The following is a 21,023-nucleotide window of genomic DNA, read 5'->3' as shown; positions in this document are numbered from 1 at the left end:
ATGAGAAGTTGATAATATGTTCCAGGAGATTAGTGTTAATCTGTGGCCCCCTATTCTCCGACCTGACTCCTGTGATTTTTGTCTTAAGGGTTCACAGGACGAACCCACGCACCTTGAAACATCATTTCTCGATGGGAACTTAAACTCGTGATGAAGAACATGTTAGTTAAGCAGTACCAAAAATGTATAGAAAAAATATTACCCAGCATCAACTAAGCATGCCACATATGAAAATTGCTGCACAGGTGGACCCTTTATTATAAACTTACCATGCATTCTATGGTCTGCCATAAGACAAAGTATACTGATCAATTATAATATAAAATATAATTTAATTTAACAAATGTAATTGAAATTGGATATCAAACAAACACTAGAGATAACAAAAGATTAGAAGAAAAACATTCTTAGAATTTAAATACACTGACGTTTTAATCACAGTTGCGCTCAAATCTCCTGACGTTTTGTGAGTGCCAATAACATGTGAGCACGATGTTGTCACAACTACTCTCTCCATCTTTGTCTCTCAGCAGCAGTAGTTTTAAAACTATGAAGTGCGACCCTTTACCTGAGGTTGGTTTGATAGGGAGATGCAGAAAGCTTCTTAATAATAATAATAATAATAATAATAATAATAATAATAATAATAATGATAATAATAATACTAATTTATTTTTATTCTTTTTATTTACTTATATTTAATGTGCTGTACAACAGCCAGTGACCAATTACAGTTCAGCACAAAGACAATAGGGAAGCCTGGGGCACAGTGGGCATATTTTGTGGTTTATAATTTTTTGTGCTGAATGATAGTAATATATGTGGATTGTGTGATATGCAGTGTGAAGCCTATACTATCTAGTATCTCTATAAATTTTGTACATCTTTTTCTATTGTAAATTTTAAGAATACAAAATTGAAATGGAGACCATGTCAAAATGCTCACTGTACCCCCGTCATGAGCCAGAGTGGGCAATGGCATGGGGCACTGTGAGCAATCATTAAAAATTAACTCAAATATAGTTTATAAACAATAATATTCATGCGTTACCTTCACTGGGCATTATAGCCTTTCATTTTCTGTGGCGCTACAGCCCATGAAGGGCCTAGATTGGCCAGCCGGCTGCTGCCTCACGCCCACATGCCGAAGTAGAGGTGGATGATCATCAAACCAGAATGGAGATATTGTGTGGTTAACATGATGATCCTCCTAGCCATTATAGCTGGCTTTTGCTACCTATTGTAGCTCCCCAAGTGCATCACAATGCTGGGTGGGCACCGGTCCCATACACTGGCCGAAATTTCATGAGAAAATTTCTTCCCCCATGAGGACTCGAAACTGCGTGCCACGGTTATAGGCATTCATATTAATGGAAAACACTAACATTGCTACTGTCCGTTTTGTGCCACCAACTGTGGAAAGCTTTGGAAGTTTGCAAATTATATACTTAAATTGACTTCACCTGCTTCTGCATCTGTAGGAAGTGAGAAGTGCCGGTCGAATTTTCGTGACTTCTGAAGGTATGTCAAAGTTGCGATATTTTTTTCATAATTAATTGCATTAACAAGTGCAACGAAATAGTATTTCTTTACCTTCCGTTGCCACGGTCACAATAAGGTAATCATTTTTTTTTTGGGATCTTCTACCATATTTTTTTCATCCTCCATATTCACATTTAGGTCATCAACATCTATATATATATATATATATATATATATATATATATATATATATATATATATATATATATATATAATTTGAAATGGTAATGGAAATTACGGGAAAATGGCTGAATGGATTTTAATAAATGACCCCTCATTTTGAGGCTTGGAACCCAAAGTTTTTCGGAATAATAGTAGTTTTCAGTGAAATGTCAGTTTTCTTACATCATTTTCCTTTTTTCCAAAATCCATCTTTCGTCAGTTTTGAGAACTAATTAATTGCATTCACGGCCGACTTGATGTTCACTTCCTTAAGCGAAGAGAGCATCAAGTCGGCCGTGTTGCATTTCAGAATAAAACAAAAAAACACACTACAATAAACAATTAGGCTATTACACGAAGGCCATGACCTACAGGATTGCTGACATAGAGTTCAGACAGCTCAGATTCTTTCCTATCATAATGCCAATATGTCAATCTTAATTTGTGCAATTTTTTGATAACGTATAAAAAATAATTTACAGGTCTGATTCGAGTACAGCTGTGTATTGGATATTAAGAACTACAGAACTACAAAACTTAACAATGTTTGATGACATTATTACCATTAAAAATGAAATATTATTATAGTTAATGCAACACATAATGCTATACTGATGATATCAAAGTGAAATCTTTTGGGGCTTTATGTAAGTAAACGCAGAGAAAGAATATTTTATATTAGATCTTCATTTTTATAATTTACTGAGTAACGGCTATAGGCCTATATAAACTTATGTTACTGGAAACTATAAAACTCACGTAAGGTAAGAATATTGTTATTAAAAATGAAATACTTTTACAATTATTAATCAAGTGATGTGGGTCCTTTTCATATATGTAATGACAGTGTGATATAGATATTTATATGTCTGATTCTCTAACTTTCCTTGGTAGTAATTGAGTCATGCTTCCTATTTTAGCTGCGTCTTTAAACTACATCAAAATTAATTTCATATTTCTTTGGTTTAATTGATTAGATTTGTGATCGCTGCCAAGCATATTTTGTTGCAGGGAAAATAGCATGCCATTTCACTTCTTGCTACTGTGATGAGTAAGTTTATTTCCCGCAACCAGCAACAAATGAAACACTGAAGCTGCTAATGATTTATGATGGACAATTTTATTTAGGGCGCATATAAGATTCTACAGCTCTGACATATCATTCGCCTCATTTTCCACATCTCAGCAATAAATTCCTCACAACAGCCAATATTAGAGAAAATATACGAAATAACATTCATTGTTACACAAATTAATCCAGCAGTATTTGATAGATCAGTATTGTCTGGAAGAAGCGCAAAAAATTACAATTCATAAGAAAAGACCAAAAGGTATTACTTATTGATAAAATAAGAGACCTACAAGATTTTTTAGTCTCTTGATCACCTCAGCAAGATCTCTTAGTGGGAAAAAGTGATTCTGCCCTCTACATTTCAGGGTAGTTCACGAAACATGCAGCAGCTATACCAAGATGCTAAGTCTTTTGTTCAAAGCATGACAAACCTTACATTTTCTTAACTTTCACATACAATCCGCAATGACCCGAAATAGCTACTGCATTACTCCCACATGAAAAACCTACTGATCATCCTGACATTGTTACTAGCGATTTCGCATTGAAACTCAAGAACTGAAGACGGTTAGGTTCAAGGAAAAGTATTTGGCAAAAAAAAAAAAAAAAAAAAAAAACACATTCAGAGGGAGTATGTTTCACTATTGTGGAAGCAAATAACTGTCAAAATGTCTGGTATTCTTCATTGAAAATAAATCTGAACAATTTTTATTTGAACTTTTTATGGACTTTAGTTTGCAGCAATTGCTGCACAAGCCACTAGTCATCAATATAATTCAATGATTGAATGACAGAGCCTTCACTGTGTAATGAGCTTGTCTCTGGTTCAAGCCTCTGCCTTACATGCTCAGGCACAGGCTTACTGGAGGCCTGGATTGCAGAGTTGCTCGTGTTTCTTTTTTTTATTTTCTATTTCTAGCAGCTCCTGTTTTTCTGAGGTGTCAATTAGGATTCTAGTCCGACCTGGTTTCTTTCCACACTGGACTGCTGCTTTCCTCATAGTTGCTTTAGGAAGGAGATGGAAGGTCACAGGTTCGGTGCCTGGCCACGGAACAATTTTCCCTCGAAATTATTCAAATCAGCTTTACAGGGAGTTATACCTGAAAGCTTGATTTGCATAATACACGTCACTGTTCGTTAACAGAAAGCCACAATTTAAGTCACAGAGTTAGTGTGCACTCAGTGGTGGTTGCTTAACAGTTGTCAGCCCACTTTGAGATCTGTGGATACAGAGAGAAAAATTGGATCGGTGTCTGGTAAAGTTCCCGGGTAGCTCAGTTGGTAGAGCATTGGTACATTTAACCAAAGGTCCCGGGTTCGATGCCCGGCCCCGGAACAATTTTTCCCTCGAAATGATTCAAATCAACTTTACAGGGAGTTATACCTGAAAGCTTGATTTGCAGTTATTTGATAAATTTATAAAATTATGTGTTCTTCATCAGATGAAGTGGATGAATCTGAAGGGTATAGTAGAATGTCCTGTGGAATATGGCTCTTGATTCTTGTGGGTTGAGTGGATCTTTTCAGATAGTACTTGTGTAAACTAATATTGTTTTGTCTGTCATTTTTAGTCTTGGGTTTTTAATTGCCCTCAGTCTTCATCATGGAACAAATGGAAGAGAACAGAAGATTTCAAGCTGTATTTCTCGATTTGTTAAAGAAATGTTCAATTGTCCTAAACAAATCACTGTTGCTTCAAATTAAAGAAATGTAGGAAAGGCTTATGCTGCTTTCAAATCACGATTTGAAGAATAATTAAACTTCTGTAAATGTACAGAAAATAACGAAAGAAGTGCAAAATATCAAGAACAGGGTAAAATCTAAAATTTATTTGAAGGAGGTAGGGAACAAACCCTTAAAATTGAAAGAAGGGAATAAAAATTTATCGGATCTAATAAATGGTGAATGCAATCCTTTTAGTAGGAGATTGGAAGATAAGTAACTGCAGTAGGCTATATAGGTAGGCCTAAATTTAAAATGTAAACATTTATAAGAAAGCAATTTTATTGGCTAATTGAAAGGAACACTGTATAAGATATTATTCCCTTTACAATATTATACCAAACATGATTAGTGATCACATAAGAATATGTGAATGCAAGGGAGAGGCTATTTACAACTGTAAATTATGATTTCCATGATACTAATATTGCTCTATCAATATTATTATTATTATTATTATTATTATTATTATTATTATTATTATTATTATTATTATTATTATTATTATTATTATTATTATATCAACATTACATGGATGTTATGTGGATACATAGCGGAAGGGGGAAAATAGGAAAGATTTTAAAATGCTGAGTTTTCAGTGAAAGATCTGTCCTTGGGCAGAAGACTATGAATGCATATCGTCACCAATTGTCATCATAATATTCACAATTTCATTAAAAAATCTCTAATCTTATCTTCTGTTTTTCTTTTAATTCTTTACTTATTTAATTTTGAAGGAAGTGAATAATAATAGTAACAATAATAATAATAATAATAATAATAATAATAATAATAATGTATTTAACAGAGAAATTTATATTTTGAGTCCAACAGTATTAAATTAAAATAAAAAATATCTAGAGTAAAATATCACTGTTTTGTCATTTGTAGTAGAAATGTGTCCCATGTAAACCATTCGAAAATTATTTTGGACATGCTGCGCCTCATAGCAATGAGTGGATAAAGAAGCAATTTCATCATTGCAGCATTTACAAGTATAATTTTAGAAAATTTTTAAAATGCTTCAAGTGTTATGATATATATTGCATCTAATTACACTAGCCTGCGAATTTCAACTTTGTGTTTGTTGGCTAAACTAAGTAATGTGATTTTATAATGTCGATGTGCTGAATCCGAATTTTCAATCCGTTTGTTTCTATCACGTCAGGTTTGTTTGCAAAATCACTTTAAATGTATTTTATAATTACGTGAATTTTATCACAAACTTTTTCTTTTTACTTTTTTATTTCAAATTCAAAAACAATATTTAAAAGACACAATTTGCTGAAATTATGTGTATGGTTGTTCATACATGTCACTAGAGTGTTTTTGCTTTGTTTTGTCTTGTTTACTTCACTATTGGGTGTATAAATTATCACAATGTAGGCCTATTGCACAAAAAATTACACTACTTGCTTCTTAGTTGAGAAAGTTCTCGTGTTCCTCTTTCTTTTATGTTTCTCTTCAGGTATTTCATGCTTTAACATGCAACAATAATCACCAAGCATACTGATGCTCCCGCATCCCTGGTACCTTCTTTTGAACTCCTGCAGATCCTTGTGAAATAGTTCATCTTACTCTTAGCTGAAAAATCCTAGATTTTCGGCGAAATAATCTAGCTGAGAAAACAGAAAATTTTGATACTCATGTTAGAACCAAATTCCTTGTATGCTTCAAGCATGTTAGCCACAATGTTTCGGTAATTAGGATCCTTGTTGCCAAGAAATTTTAAAACAACTTCACAAAACAACATACATGCTGATTTCTCCTTTTCATCCATGCTGTTTTTAAATGCTGCACCAGACATGTTTTCTTATGTCAGGACCATTAAATATATATCTTTTTTCAATTTGCTTCAGATAGTAGTGGAAATTTGTCACATATGTACTTAAAACAGCCTCCTTCTTTATTTAAAGCTTTTACAAGCTGTTTCATTAAGCCAAGCTTGATGTGGAGAGATGGCAGCACAACTTTAGAAGAACTCACAAGGCTTTGTCACACAACATTCTTACAACCGACTTCCAAATTTTGTCGAGGTGGCCAGTCTTTCATAGTCCAGTGATCAACTCGTGCCCTACTATCCCACACGCAAAGAATGCATGGAAATTTGGTGAAACCAGATTGTTGACCCAGCAACATAGTAAGAAATTTGAAATCATCTCAAACTTGGCAGTTGTGTTCCTATAGTCTAGTCGCAATAACAGCAGTTGCAAATTTGTGTATGATTTTTTGAGGATCACTGAATAGGCAGCGGGCACTGAACCAAAAATGTTTCCGTTATGAAGGAGGAAATCCTTTAAACTTCGCTTGGAAGCATTAATAAACCGTCTCCATTCACTTAGGTCGTAATTTGGAAGTCCAAGTTTTAGCTTAAATTCTTTCACATTACTGCAATATACAAGATTATCATCTTCGGAGAAAAAGTATTTAAAACCTATTTCACGTTGTCAGTACCAATAGAATGATGTTTGTTTAAGATTTTCTGGTCGCACAGGGATTGGTACATTAGGCACAGGTAAAATGGCTGACCGAACAACTGAATACACGATTTGATTTTTATGTTTAGAATCGTACCCCTTCACATCACACGAACAGAAGTAGCAGTCATTACTATGGTTCGACTGCTCTCTCCAAACCATAGGTACTCCAAAAGATAGCAATGGTCTTCTCCAATTGATTAAATGACGAAGTTCTTCAGTGCATACTCTACATACTTTGTGTGATGCCCAAGCTTTACTTTGGTCTCCAAGTTTGATTCCAAAATAGGCATGGTATGACTTTTTCACAAAATCTGTAATATTACACCTCTGCTTAGGCAATGTGTATATCATACATAAGTTATATAACAAAAGTGGTCTGGATTATTTAGACATCCTCAATGCAACATGGTAAATACTTTCTTACTGAACTAAAACCTTTCAACATTCTACTTCACAATAAAGCTTCAAACTGATTTCGTTTCATTTCCAGATGAAACGCAGACTAATGAAATGAGAGAAACTAGATGAGTTGAGTTCAGTCTCTCACCAAGGAACGGCGACATTTCTATCTTTCACAAATAAAAATAATGACAAGGCTGCATGTTATTTCGCCCTAACTTCCTTATGTGCTTGCACTCCCCATCTGCTAAGAAACATCCAGTGTCCTTGGTTTTCAATATAAACACCTTAAACATATGTTGAATACATTTGGTTTTCATATCCTAACATACTAAACCTACATATGTTAATGCATTACAGGTTAAATAACTACGCTATAAATTGTCGTAATATATTATAATAAAATTAAAATAACAAAAAAATGGTACGTGATAGGAACTTTTAGGCTTTGAACTTGATTTCAGCATGCTAAAAATACCATAAAAACATTAAAACTTTGGAAGCAGGAATTTCATCGCATACTAGTGTTATTGGTCTGCCAATTAAAACATTCTATTAATTAATTAGTAATTAATATAGAGAATGAATTCATTGACTCACTAGTAGATACAACTCGTTTACTCAAAGAAAATGACGCCATAAATATACAAGAAGAAAAACAAATCAAATGGAAATACAGTAAGTAAATAAATAACAGAATAACCACGTATGACTAAATAAAATTATTTACAGAAGACTATAATTTGGTATGGCTGGAACTTAGACCTGCAACTAGAAAATAGTAAACTTAGTCCCTTTTCCTCGCTTTCTTTCAGAACAAATTAAATAATATTAAGGGAAAAATTGTTCCGGGGCTGTGTATCGAACCCGGAACCTTTGGCTGAGCGCGCCAATGCTCTACTGACTGAGCTAGCCAGAAATTGTACCAGACACTGGATCAATTTTTCCCCTTATATTCACATACCTCAAGTGGGCTGACAAGACGTCAAAGACCCAACACTGACCAAACATTATCTGTGTCGTAAAATATTCAGAAGGGGTGTGGCTTGGCCTTTTTCTATTACTGATTGTGACTAAGTTATAAGAATGTACAACGTGTCATAGAGTGGCACTACTTTCGTCTTCAGATGAATAAGAGAAGGTTGAGGTTATGAAGGGTATCCTACTTAGGATTGTCAAGTGGATGTAGCTGTCAGTAATGTTGCCTTTCCCTTTTTCCCTTATTTCACCTAAGACAGAGGTAGAGCAAATCTTCAAAACGTCGTGAATTCCTATATCCATCATCAGCCATGGAAAAGTTTTAAGCCTCACTTTTTCGAAATAATGCAACATTGCTTTCACCTTCATTAAAAAGTAATAAATTAAGAAGTAGATGATATTTAAGGTATTTAATATTCTACTTTAGTTTTGATCCTCTCTTTTAGTATTACAGTACTTCACATGGAATGACTTTGTGAGCTCTTTTCGTAGGTCCTTTCCATATGGCTGACAAGCAAAGATTCTCATGGGAGTAGATAAAGTTAATTTTTTTCTTCCACCATGTTGTAATGTTAAAACAAGTGATTGTACAAATTTTGGCCACTCAAACGCAATTATAATAAGTATCCCAGGTTGTACAAATTTTGGCCACTCAAACGCAATTATAATAAGTATTCCAGGGCCTGTTTACAGGAAGAAAACACAGTTTCATTGAAAATATTTATTGAAACAGTAACTGTTGAGTTATTTTTCAACATATTCCCAATTGGAGACGTGCATATGGCTGTTGTACACTTGCTCCGATCCCATATGGCAGACTTCTATGACACAGAGATATAAAAGGTGATCCCATGTTATAACAATTGTCTCAATTCCGGTGGGGAATATGTTGAAAAATAGCTCAACATTTGTTGTATCTGTTCCAGTAAATCTTTCCGTGAAATTGTGTTTTCTTTTTGTAAATGGCCCAAGGGAAACTTATTTTTTACAGCCCTCATAATTGCACTCGAGTGGCCAAAATTTGTATAAGCAATTGTTTCGTCATTATTAATATGATGGAAGAAAAAGATAACACTTTTTTTCTGCCCCCATGAGAATGTTTTCTTGTGAGCCAAAGAAATTGGCCCATTTTACTGTACGTCTGTGACCAGGTCTGGTAATTGGTATGTAGTCACACACCTCTCAATTTTATGAATTCTTCAGACTCCCCCTCTAATGATAATCATTATATTTTGTTTTCTAATTGGTAAACAGTCCTGCTCTTTGCTTTTTCCAAACCTAAGAAACCCTGTAAAATCTCGTTTGGTTACAAACTACAAGATAGAGCTGTGTAATATTAATTTAGTAAACTTGTATACAGGTTTATTGATGTTTCAGGGTCTAGTTGGGCAGATCCATTGAGGGTCCAGATAGTGAAGGCTCATCATAACTGGATTGCTGTGGCATATGCCCATTTTGTGGCCTGTTACAGGTGAGATAATAATTAATTGTTGATGGAGAAATCCATACTAAAAGTTTTAGATGTGTTTTCATGCTTCGGAAATTTAGACACTAACAATAATAATAGCAGTTCCCACCCGAAGTTAATTTTGGGAATTTGTTTTCAAAGCTCAGCGAAGTTTTAATATTAAGATTTCATTTTTTGTTTTCAAAGCTCAGCGAATTTTTAATAGGCCTATTAAGATTTCGTTTCACCCCCCCCCCCCTTAAGATTTATTAAATATGGTGTTTAAGTTTACCTGCAAATTCTTGAGCGTTTGTCATTAGCAACGCGTCTGTTTTTGTGCTATTCAGTTAAACAAAATATTCATTCATTCATTTAGTGCTCTGCCCAAGGGCAAGTCTTTCACTGCAAACCCAGCTTTCTCCAGTCATTCCTATTTTCTGCCTTCCTCTTTGTTTCCCCATATGATCCATATATCTTAATGTCGTCTATTATCTGATATCATCTTCTACCCTGAACTGTTCTCCTGTTCACCATTCCTTCCAGTGCATCCTTCAATAGGCAGTTTCTTCTCTGCCAGTGACCTAACCAATTCCTTTTCCTCTTCCTGATCAGTTTCAGCATCATTCTTTCTTCACCCACTCTTTCCAACACAGCTTCATTTCTATGGACATTAAAAAAATGGGATAATGATGTTTTTTCCTTTATTTATACAGAGTGGAAGTGAAATACCCTGCAGATTTTCAGAGCAAATAGCTCATGTTGTATGTGACAAAAAAGTGTAATATCGTATTGGTGAAAAATTCATAGTTTTCTCAGAAAAATGTTTTCTTTTTCTTTTTTTCTTTTTTTTTCCAAATATTTCAACACCCCCTTATTCGGTAACTGTTGCAAGTAGGATCGTGATTTTTTTCCACATTGATAGAAAATCTAATAAAGAATCAGTTATCCCTCTGGCATATTTCAATAGCATGGCCAATTTTCGTGTAAATTTAATTTAAAACCCACCAATTTCAAGCCACTGATCAATCCGACGAGATTGCAGCATTGTAGCCAGAGGGAGGTGGAAGTTAGTTCACCTAGGGAGACAGACCTGAGTTCGTTGACCTCTTACATCTATTTTACGAGAAGAAAGAAATGACAATGTTGTCAGACTGCTGAATCTTTCAACTGAATTTTCTAATTTTATTGGTTTTATAATATTATATATTGCAGTAATGAACCGATTAGGTACATTATCTCATTGGCCAATATCTCGACGAGTTGTTGCCTGTTAACTTTATCAAAAGCTTTAACGAAATCAATAAAACCTATATGTGTTTCATTATTAAATTCTCTGTGTTTTTCGACCAATATTTTCAGTGTGAAATAATTGTCGCAATAAGACCTTCCTTGTCAGAAGCCATTCTGTTCTCCCAATTTGTCACCATAGAAGGTAGATAATTTGTTTTTGCTTATGTTAAAATATATTTTTGTAGCCTGTGTTTATGGACTGATGCCCCTATAGTTGTCACAGTTCTTCTTACCGCCCATTTTATAAATTGGAACCACAAGACCTTTTTGCCAGCTAGTAGGAGGGTTGGAACCATTCCAAATAGAGTTCCAAAAATACAGAAATCTATAGGTAAACTGCAGTCCAGTGTATTTAAAGAGTTCTATGTTTATCCCATCTTCCCCTGGAGCTTTATTATGTTTGGAATTTTTAAGAGCTCTAATCAGTTCTTCAAATGTTATGTCTTCTGTAAAACTGGTATGAGAACATTGTTGGTGAAAAGGAGTGTCTGTCTTGAACCATAGGTTTTGGAAATACTTAAGCCATTTATCAATAGTAATGGGGTTAATAACTACGTTCTCTTTAATATCGGAGTTTAATTTCTTTAAAATTTTGAAGGTTCTGAGGCATGGTAATGTGAGTTTCTTTTGAAGCTTGAAACAAAATTTCTTCCCTGTGTTTTTTCCTTGTGGCTCATTTGACAAGTAGTAATACTCAAACAGAGATTGTTTCATCTCATGAACAATAATTGAACAGATGTTTGAAACATGAGTATGACACATTTAATCAAATCAGAACTGAAAACTGCAGTCAACTTCAACTATTACGTGAGACAAAATCTGTCTCAAAATACTCTAAATTTGTCTATTTTATATGTGAAATTTTATCGATTCCTGCCGTATTTTCTTCAAACAAAGTTGGCAACCCTAGATAGGCACTCTGGTGCCGAGGATCAAATCTGGGAACCACAGCTTTACATACTGGGTGCTGTTACCACTGAGTTACGCCGAGGCTCAATCTATGGGGCCAGATCAAATCTTTCTTCTTTTGGTTCTTTCCCTTAATAGCCTTACTCCATGTTCAACATATATATATATAGTGACAAATATTAAGTCATCGCATCTCATCACACAAGGGGCGCACTCATTTGAGTGACTTAGCGATCTCCTCCTCCCTCTCTCTCCACCCTCCTCTTCTCCTCTCTTCTCCCCTTCTACCCTCCTCCCCTATCTCTCCCTCTCTATTGTTTACAACAAAATACAACTGTCTAGAATCTAGGCATTCGAAAATTAAACAATTCTATTTTTCGCTCTACCCTACTGCTCATATCTCTCCCTCCCCTTTCCCCTTCCACCTCCTCCCTCCCCCTTTCCCCTCTCCATATCCCCTCTCTCCTTTCCTCACTCTCCCCCTCTCTCTCCCCCTTCCCTTTTCCTCTAACTCTCCCTCTCATTTATAGCATAAAGTTCACCAGTTGAGTAGAAGGTATGGAAATGGAAGAAATTTATTAATTCGGGTGTAAACTTTTTCTCCCGATCTTTCAAAGCTTGAAGATAATTTTCAGTGCATTGAAGACTGTAATACATGAATAGTGAAATTCTTTTTTGGAATAGTTGGGACTGACAGAGTATATATGATGATATCATTTCTATCTAGCAATAGTTGAACTATGTCCAAAGTTTAATAATTGCTAAGATAACTGGGCAAAAAAAAAATTAATTCTCGCTGTACATGTTATAGTATGATTGAAGTCTGAGAATCTGTAATATTTTACATATGAGAACACTTGTGATTGATGATTTGTTAGTTTATTATTGTGGAGCATCTACAGTGATTGAAGTACTTAAGAAGGCATAACAGACCTTTTTATTCTTCTAATCGTTTTGTGTTTATTCTAACATTCCTCACTTGTGAATAAAGGATATTCATTTCAAAACTTTGTGTATTGTTTGTATTTCATTTAATGATGAATAAAGAAGTCATTGCTTCGTACTTCTTACATAAATTGCTCCATAGTCCATAAGCACAGAAATATGGATATATATATTTGTTATGTTATACTCTGTGTATTGAAACATTAATGCACATCTTTTACATGATTTGTAGATTGAAAGATTCAAGTGGCTGGCAGCATGCATTCACTAGTCCTCACATAGAGAGCTGCATTGAGAGAATAGCAATCAATGCTAAAATGGGTCAGGGAGGCAGTGGAGAGGCATCATCAAAGATGGTGGCTATTTCTTATGGTAACCAAGTTCGCTTATGGGGAGTTTCCGAGGATGGAACTAGGACAAATATTGGTGAGCTATATTTGATTTACTTTTGGTACACTTACACTAATCAGACTTCAGATTTATATAACAACTGTTCTTTCTCTGACACATATCGTCAAGTGAGATGTACTACCTGATAATAGATGTACAATCTTAGAAAAAAAATTTGTCGCATATATACTTTATAAGTCCCAGAAAGGAAGCAATGCACATGATCAGAGGACGAGCAATCTGGTTCACAAGAGAACAACTAGTTGAGGTAATAAAATTAGTTTTGTTTCGTTGTATGTCTGATCATGCACAATGCATCCTTTCTGGAATTTATAAAGTTTGTGTGCAACAAATCTTTTTTAAGACTGTACAGTGTTTGCCAAAAGAAGCAGTACTGAAAATATTTATTGAACTGAAAAGTTATACAATTTATATATATATATATATATATATATATATATATATATATATATAATGGACATGAAGATGGCTCACTTTACTCCATTGTTCTCTATAAAAAAAAATGTTAAAAATGCTTTCCATTATGTTCCAAACAATACTCATAATGTTCGCGTACATTTCGAAACATGTTTGCAAATGTAGGTTGTTGCAATTGGCGAAAAAAGACTACGATTTTTCCTCGCAATTCTACAATTGTTGTCAGCTGGTTCTGTCGAAAAATTGATTCCTTCAACATAACTCATATATATACGCATCAAGTGGTGTAAGGTTAGGTGAATGCGATGGGTACAGAAAATCTGTTCCAAGGGAAATTATGCATTCACCAAAATGTTCCTGGAGAAAATTGGTAGAGTGGCAGATGGCTCCATCTTGTTCGAACCATTGAGTATGATGTGCGATATTTCATGCATGACAAAGTCTTCACAGAGATTGTGACACCTGAGTCAGGATCCACCCATGATTATCGTTATTTGTCACAGTAACAGGCCAACTTGTGCAGCCTTTTCTTGGAGTGAGGACATTTCCTGTATGGTGAAACTTGTCAACAACTTGTAATAAAACCGCGTTACTCGGCGGAACTTTGTGAAACTTATCACGAAACTCATCTGAAACTTGTTACAAACTAGGGTCATTTGTGCGACCTAGCTCATTTGAATAGAAATAATAGTCTACAATAAACACTTTTTCTTCAGTTGTGAGAACCACTGCATTATGTATCAACAATCAATGAGTTCAGATAAACAAACTTCACCATGGACCTGTTTGTTTTGGTGCATACCGTACATATCTCTTTGTCTCTTATAAATTGTAAATATCAATTTAACTGTAGAGCCATTATTTTCCTTCTTCTATTCATATCAGCTACAGCGCCATGACTTGTGAGAAAGGACTGACATATTTAGTTGGTGGGACTCATATAACTTCGAATTATAACAGTGTGTGTGTGTTTAATATTTGCTACAATTACATACTTTTCTATAGAAGATGTTGGAAGTGCCTCCTCTCAGCAATAACACATTCCTGACACCTTCTAATGAAATTCTCATTTACACCTTCCATTTTTTGAACTGTAATAGTGGCAGTCAGTTGTTTGATGTTACCTTTCAGCTTGTGTATAATATGTGTGTGAATTATTTTTGTACACTTCTTTTTTAGGGTCTCCCATAGTAGAAGTCACATAATGTATTAAGATCAGGAAACTCATAGTGGCAATGACAATCTACTAGGGTGACCAGATTCACATCGATAAAAAAGAGAACACAAAGCTTCATGAAGGAGGACATTGTTCGAAAAAAAGAGGACAGAATATATGTATGACTTGAGGCTTTCCCAGCGTTTGATATAGAATAACTCTTCTCGGGTTCAGCCAGGTGAGTTGGAGATTAGCTTCCAAGCTTTCAACGGCTAGCTCTGCCATCTTTTCCAGGGATGAAGTGATGTGGGACCACGTCTAGCCGGTATATATGCAAAAATAGGGCTTCCCGCTGCGGGCCAATCAGGAGCTAGTTCCTAGTCCCGACTGCCAGGCGCATTCTGGTTGGTGGACGCGGCAGCCAATCAGGAGCTACTTGCTGGATACACCACACTAGGAGAGTACTGGACACCATCGCCCGCGAGCTTCTAGACATCCACCTCCAGTTGACTTCCGCAGGATTGGGAGTGGATTGACACCACGGCACAAGAGCAACTTTACAGGAGAAAGGCGACCACTAGGCAAAGTGATAAATTTAATAGACTGTCTGTTGCCAACCAGGTCACACCACACTGACCGCGTGGTGGTGAACCTGACTGGCAGGACATTGGACCCGAACCAGGTATTGGCTCTAGCGAAAGGACTTAACTTTGCCCTAGCACCTAAGAAACCTCGTGTAAAGGAAATCATAAGCGGAGTGGAACAAGCTGTCCACAAACTCCCGACCGACACTGCGGAAGAGATTTGCAGGGACGTCTGCGGAGCCCTCATAAGGGCCGGTAAAGCCACACCCAACATCACAAAGGCAGAACACCAAGCACTCCGCTCGTTACGAGAGGATGAAAGTATTGTGGTACTACTGGCAGATAAAGGAAACGCTTCAGTCGTCATGGAGTCCAATACATACCATGAGAAGATCCTGGAACTACTAGCGGATCCATTATACAAGACACTCAGCCGCGATCCCACGAGCTCCATAGAAAGGCGCACAACAGCCTTACTAAAGAAGGCCAATCTGCCAGCCAAAGTGACGAAGTCCTTGACTCCACATTCCACGAGACCACCTAGACTCTACGGGTTGCCGAAAATCCACAAGAAGGAGGTTCCCCTGAGACCTATTGTCAGCGCCATAGGTTCTCCCACCTACCGGCTGGCCAAATACCTCACCAGTCTTCTGAATCCTCTTGTGGGAAAATGCAGCCACCATGTGAAGAATTCAGCAGAGTTCATCAAGACTACAGAGCATCAGAACAAATCCGTCTGATATTCTGGTGAGTTTTGATGTTGTGTCCTTCTTCACTAGAGTCCCACTCAAGGAAACGTTGGAGTTATTGAACCTCACTTCCCGCCTGAGGTCATTGGACTTTTTAACCATACGCTCAGTTCCACCTACTTCATTTACAAAGGGCAGTATTATGAGCAATCCGACGGTGTAGCCATGGGCTCACCTTTGTCATCTGCCATAGCCAATTTGTACATGGAAGACTTCGAGCACAGAGCCCTGGAGAATGCGCCCCTGAAACCAGCTCACTTCTACCGCTATGTAGATGACACTTTGGTCATCTGGCCTCATGGAGAAGAAAAACTTCAGGAGTTCCAAGAATACCTGAACAATATCCACCCGAACATCCAGTTCACGAAAGAAGTGGAAAAAGACGGATGTCTCCCCTTCTTAGACATTCTCATCTCTAGGAAGTCAGATGGCACACTGGGTCACAGAGTATACAGGAAACCGACTCATACCGATCAATGGACGCAGCCACCACCATCCAGCACAGAAACGAATGGTCCTGTCGACTCTTCTACACAGGGCGAGAAGGATTTCGGACAAAGAGAGTCTCCCTTCTGAGATCTGTCACCTACGTAAGACGTTCCAATAGAACAACTTCGGCAACAGGGAAATTGGCTTGGCCCTCAGAAGGTCCTCTTCGGACAAACCTCAGGAGACAAAGGGCATGGCATACATCCCGTTCTATGGCCCCATCTTGGGCAAAATTAGCAGAATGCTAAGAAAACACGGGATTGAAACCATCCATAAGCCGCCCACAAAGATCCAGAACTTGCTGAGACCAGTTAAGGACGACCTTGGTCTTAGGACACCTGGTGTCTACAGAATACCTTTTGAGTGTGGGAAATGCTACATCGGGCAGACGGGACGAACTATTATGGAACGCTGCAAGGAACATCAACGCAGCATAAGACTATATTATCCTGATAAGTCTGCAGTAGCCCAACACAGCCTAGAAACTGGTCACAAGATAGATTTCGGTGCCACCCACCATCTTGGACAAGACATCAGGTTACTGGGACTTAGTTATCAAGGAAGCCATCGAAATCCAGCTAGATGGCAATAATTTCAACAGAGACGGGGTCTACAACTGAGTACAGCATGGAAACCTGTCATCAATACGCTTAGACCACCAGCACACAGCAGACAGTCGGGACCAGCAAGTAGTTCCTGATTGGCTGCCGCATCCACCAACCAGAATGCGCCTGGCAGTCGGGACTAGGAACTAGCTCCTGATTGGCCCGCAGCGGGAAGCCCTATTTTTGCATATATACCGGCTAGACGTGGTCCCACATCTCTTCATCCCTGAAAAAGATGGCAGAGCTAGCCGTTGAAAGCTTGGAAGCTAATCTCCAACTCACCTGGCTGAGAACCCGAGAAGAGTTATTCTAGAATATATGTACTTAGGTTCAGGCTTAGAATTACATTACACTTTAAATTGCGTCAATATTTGTTTTATTACAAAATATTTACAGTACAGATTAAGGCTTATACCAAACTTAAAAGTATGTTAATATTGTAGGGTGGGGTTTTGCTTTGTGGTCGCATAACTTAATAATAAATAAAGAGGCCATGGGATCCATAGTGGGTAATTAATGACTGCCTTTTATTCTGACTTCACTTACACATTTGATAACATTATTCCTATACAATATAAAACCAGAAACTGAAGCCAGATTACGAATATTCCACATTGATAGACTTAGCACCAACGCGCTAGATAACAAATCACTGTAAGGATTAACAATGAAATTAGTACTTCATATAACTCTTACAAGTGCGAGTGCCCTAACAAAATCCTATAAAATCCATACCCACAAAAACTTATAAACTAACCCACTTAACACACTTGCCCTGAACACAACTCTGAATGAATAAGAAAACTAACCATAAAAGATGAATAACCCAATTCAAAGCTAATAATTTAAGCACTAAAAAGCCAAGCCAATATTGACCAACCACGCAGGAGTCCCAAAAATGGGGAAAACCCGACTAGAGATTCACAACACACCATAAAAGGAAATGTAGCTGGGCATAGAACACTCGATTAAGAGTTTATGCGTTGGGATCACACACACTAGTTACCTTCATCCAGCACTTACAGTCAGATTGATAGCCTGGTGTATATTCCGGTGTAAGCTGTAATGAAGATGTCAGTCGCCAGTTCTAGTAGATCAATAGTGATGTTAAAATAAGCAAGCCGGCTCCAATCACTGGCACCAAGAATTAACTCCTTGGCTTGTAGAACTTGCGGCAAATATACCGACAACACCATGTTGAAGGCTGAATATCCTTGCGAAGTTTGGTGTTGGGCAACACCGACACACCGCGTGCGTCGATCTCCCGATGTAACCAGCCCCAATCGCCAAAACCTGTGCTATCACCCTCCATAGGTAACAAGGCATCCCATACACCCCGCACTGCAGCCACTGCCACACCAAGGTCCGCTCACCACCGAAGTATCCTCGAGACTCCTCTGCTGTACTTGCTCCGATCTCTACCCCCGGGACGAACAACCCGGAAGTCAGGAGCCGTTATATACAAATCAGCCAATGAGATGGCAGCTCTCAGAGTAAAAAGAAATAACAAATATGATAGGTGGAATAAAGTAAACTAACGCACCCTATTAAGAAAAAAGAAAAATAATTAAAAAAACCAAAATAAAGAAAACACCACGCGCACTGATAGCATATAACAGAACTACCAGCAAATGATTAAGAATATATATGAAGTACAAAACTGCGGAAAAGATGTCGGGGAAAGGAAAAAGAATAGAAGTGGTGAACAGCACCACAATATCTATTTTATTATAAAATAATTATGAAAAAATAATAATGATTTTACAGTTATGTAGCTACATATTATGAAAGTCAAGGAAATTATAATTATTAAAGAGGACAAAAAATATCTATTTAGATCAAAGACGTTGTAGTTATATATCTAGACACACAATTGGCACTGGTGTGCTGTACAAATATGAACACACTCGCACAGGTTTACATGACGCCATGTTTTGGGAGCACAAATGATTGGTTCTGTAAAGCACTCGGAGTGTAGAAAATACTATTGGGTATATTAGCGGACATCCCCTTTCATTGTAATATAAGGAAACTCATTTACATATTTTCTAACATATAATATAAAATAACAGAAGTAAATGTAAATACTATAACTAAGCATTTCTTTAAATATAAATGCTTTATATTGCTCATAATAGACTTAAGTATTAATTCATTTTTATTCCCAATGACTGAATACATGGAATATTTTTGCTTATGTTATTTTAGATACGTTAGAAAATATGTAAATAACTTAAGTTCTGTTACAAAGAGGGGGATGTCCGCTAAGAAGATGCCTATATACCCAATGGTATTTTCCAAACTCCTACTGCACTGTGATAATAATCCTCAGTATTTTGAAAATCAGAGACGATATGACTCTTTAGAACTTCCAAACTGGAAACAATCATTACAGCCCCCTCATTCTTACATCATTCTCAGTGACACAATATTCTGAAAATGTGATTGTATGCATTGCTGACTTTGTTGTTAAATCATTAAGAAAATATGTATGAATCAGCTCAATTTATGGATGTACCAGCAGTGAACAAAATATCTTCTTTTTTTTAACGAAAGAATAATGGGAGTCTTGTTATACCATCATCTGTGATTACACTGGTCAACAATGAAAATGTTTCTTGCTCAAAAATAGCTAATTCTTATGTATTTCCACCTGCTGAATTCAAAAATCACCATAAAAATGACAGATTAGCTCTTGCTTTGGAGATAAAGTGACATTTCATTTTTTAGAGTAAATATTTTCAGTTTGGGGGAAATTTGGTTTTGGGAGTTGGCACACCTGTCAAATAACAAAACACAAATGTTCTTCAGCTGTTTGTAAGTTACAAACATAGATATTGTTGCTATGACTGTGAATTTCATATTGTTTCTGCTATAATTAATGCAGAATTTCTGGTTTGGAAGTGGTTTTAAAGTGTAAAATTTACAAAAATGCCACGAAAATTGTGTGTTTGAAGTAGAAAATGAAGACTGTGTGGAACAAGAAGAAGAACCCAACAAGCCTTCCACATCCCATGACCCTTATATTGAGGAAAAAAGATGATAAACCACACAGACTGAGTCAAGCGGAATTGAGTGATATCCACCTGTCAAAGGAGAAGGCAGAAATTCTAGGGTCTAGAGTACAGCAATGGAATCTTCTCGAACGTGATGTCAGGGTCTCACAGTACAGACAACGTCACAGGGATCTGCTTCCCTTTTTTGAGAAGAAAAACAATCTTGTTGTTTGCTGCGACATTAATGGCTTATGAAATGTTTGAATTTGAACCATGATCCAACTGAATGGAGGCTATCCTCCAAGCTTAGTTTGAAAGCTATATTACTTCACAATGGCAACCGTCTTCCTTTTATTCCCATTGGTCATGCAGTTCACATGAAGGAGACTTATGCAAATATGACAGCCCTCTTCGACTCAATCAAATATCATGAACACAAATGGAAAATCTGTGGTGATCTAAAAGTCATTGCTGTACTCTTGGGAATGCAACTCGGGTACATAAAATATTGCTGCTTTTTATGTATGTGGGTCAGCAGGGATAGGAAATCACATTATATTCAAGCAGACTGGCCTGCAAGAAATCATAACGCTAGCGAGAAAAATGTTGTTGCCGAGCCTCTCGTGGACCCAAAAGATGTTCTTCTTCCACCCCTGCATATTAAGCTGGG

The 21,023-nt window shown here is 36.8% G+C and overlaps 1 protein-coding gene and 1 non-coding gene across 6 annotated transcripts in view; both read left to right on the top strand.

The window, feature by feature from the left end:
• Positions 1–21,023, top strand: part of LOC138705047 (BTB/POZ domain-containing protein KCTD3) — a 139,761-nt gene that overhangs the window by 22,707 nt on the left and 96,031 nt on the right. For all 5 annotated transcript variants that reach the window (XM_069833620.1, XM_069833619.1, XM_069833618.1 and 2 more), the window contains exons 4-5: positions 9,733–9,826; positions 13,179–13,372. In XM_069833620.1, the coding sequence (XP_069689721.1) occupies positions 9,733–9,826; positions 13,179–13,372 (288 nt within the window). The remainder of the gene's footprint in view (positions 1–9,732; positions 9,827–13,178; positions 13,373–21,023) is intronic.
• On the top strand, positions 4,040–4,112 carry TRNAN-AUU (transfer RNA asparagine (anticodon AUU)). The gene has a single exon. It is a non-coding gene; the product is annotated as a tRNA-Asn (tRNA).

The sequence above is a fragment of the Periplaneta americana genome, chromosome 8 (assembly GCF_040183065.1).
Source record: "Periplaneta americana isolate PAMFEO1 chromosome 8, P.americana_PAMFEO1_priV1, whole genome shotgun sequence".
NCBI classification, from domain to species: Eukaryota; Metazoa; Arthropoda; class Insecta; order Blattodea; family Blattidae; genus Periplaneta; species Periplaneta americana.
Note: the sequence above shows the minus strand (reverse complement) of the source record. Positions and strands in the feature narration are given on the sequence as shown.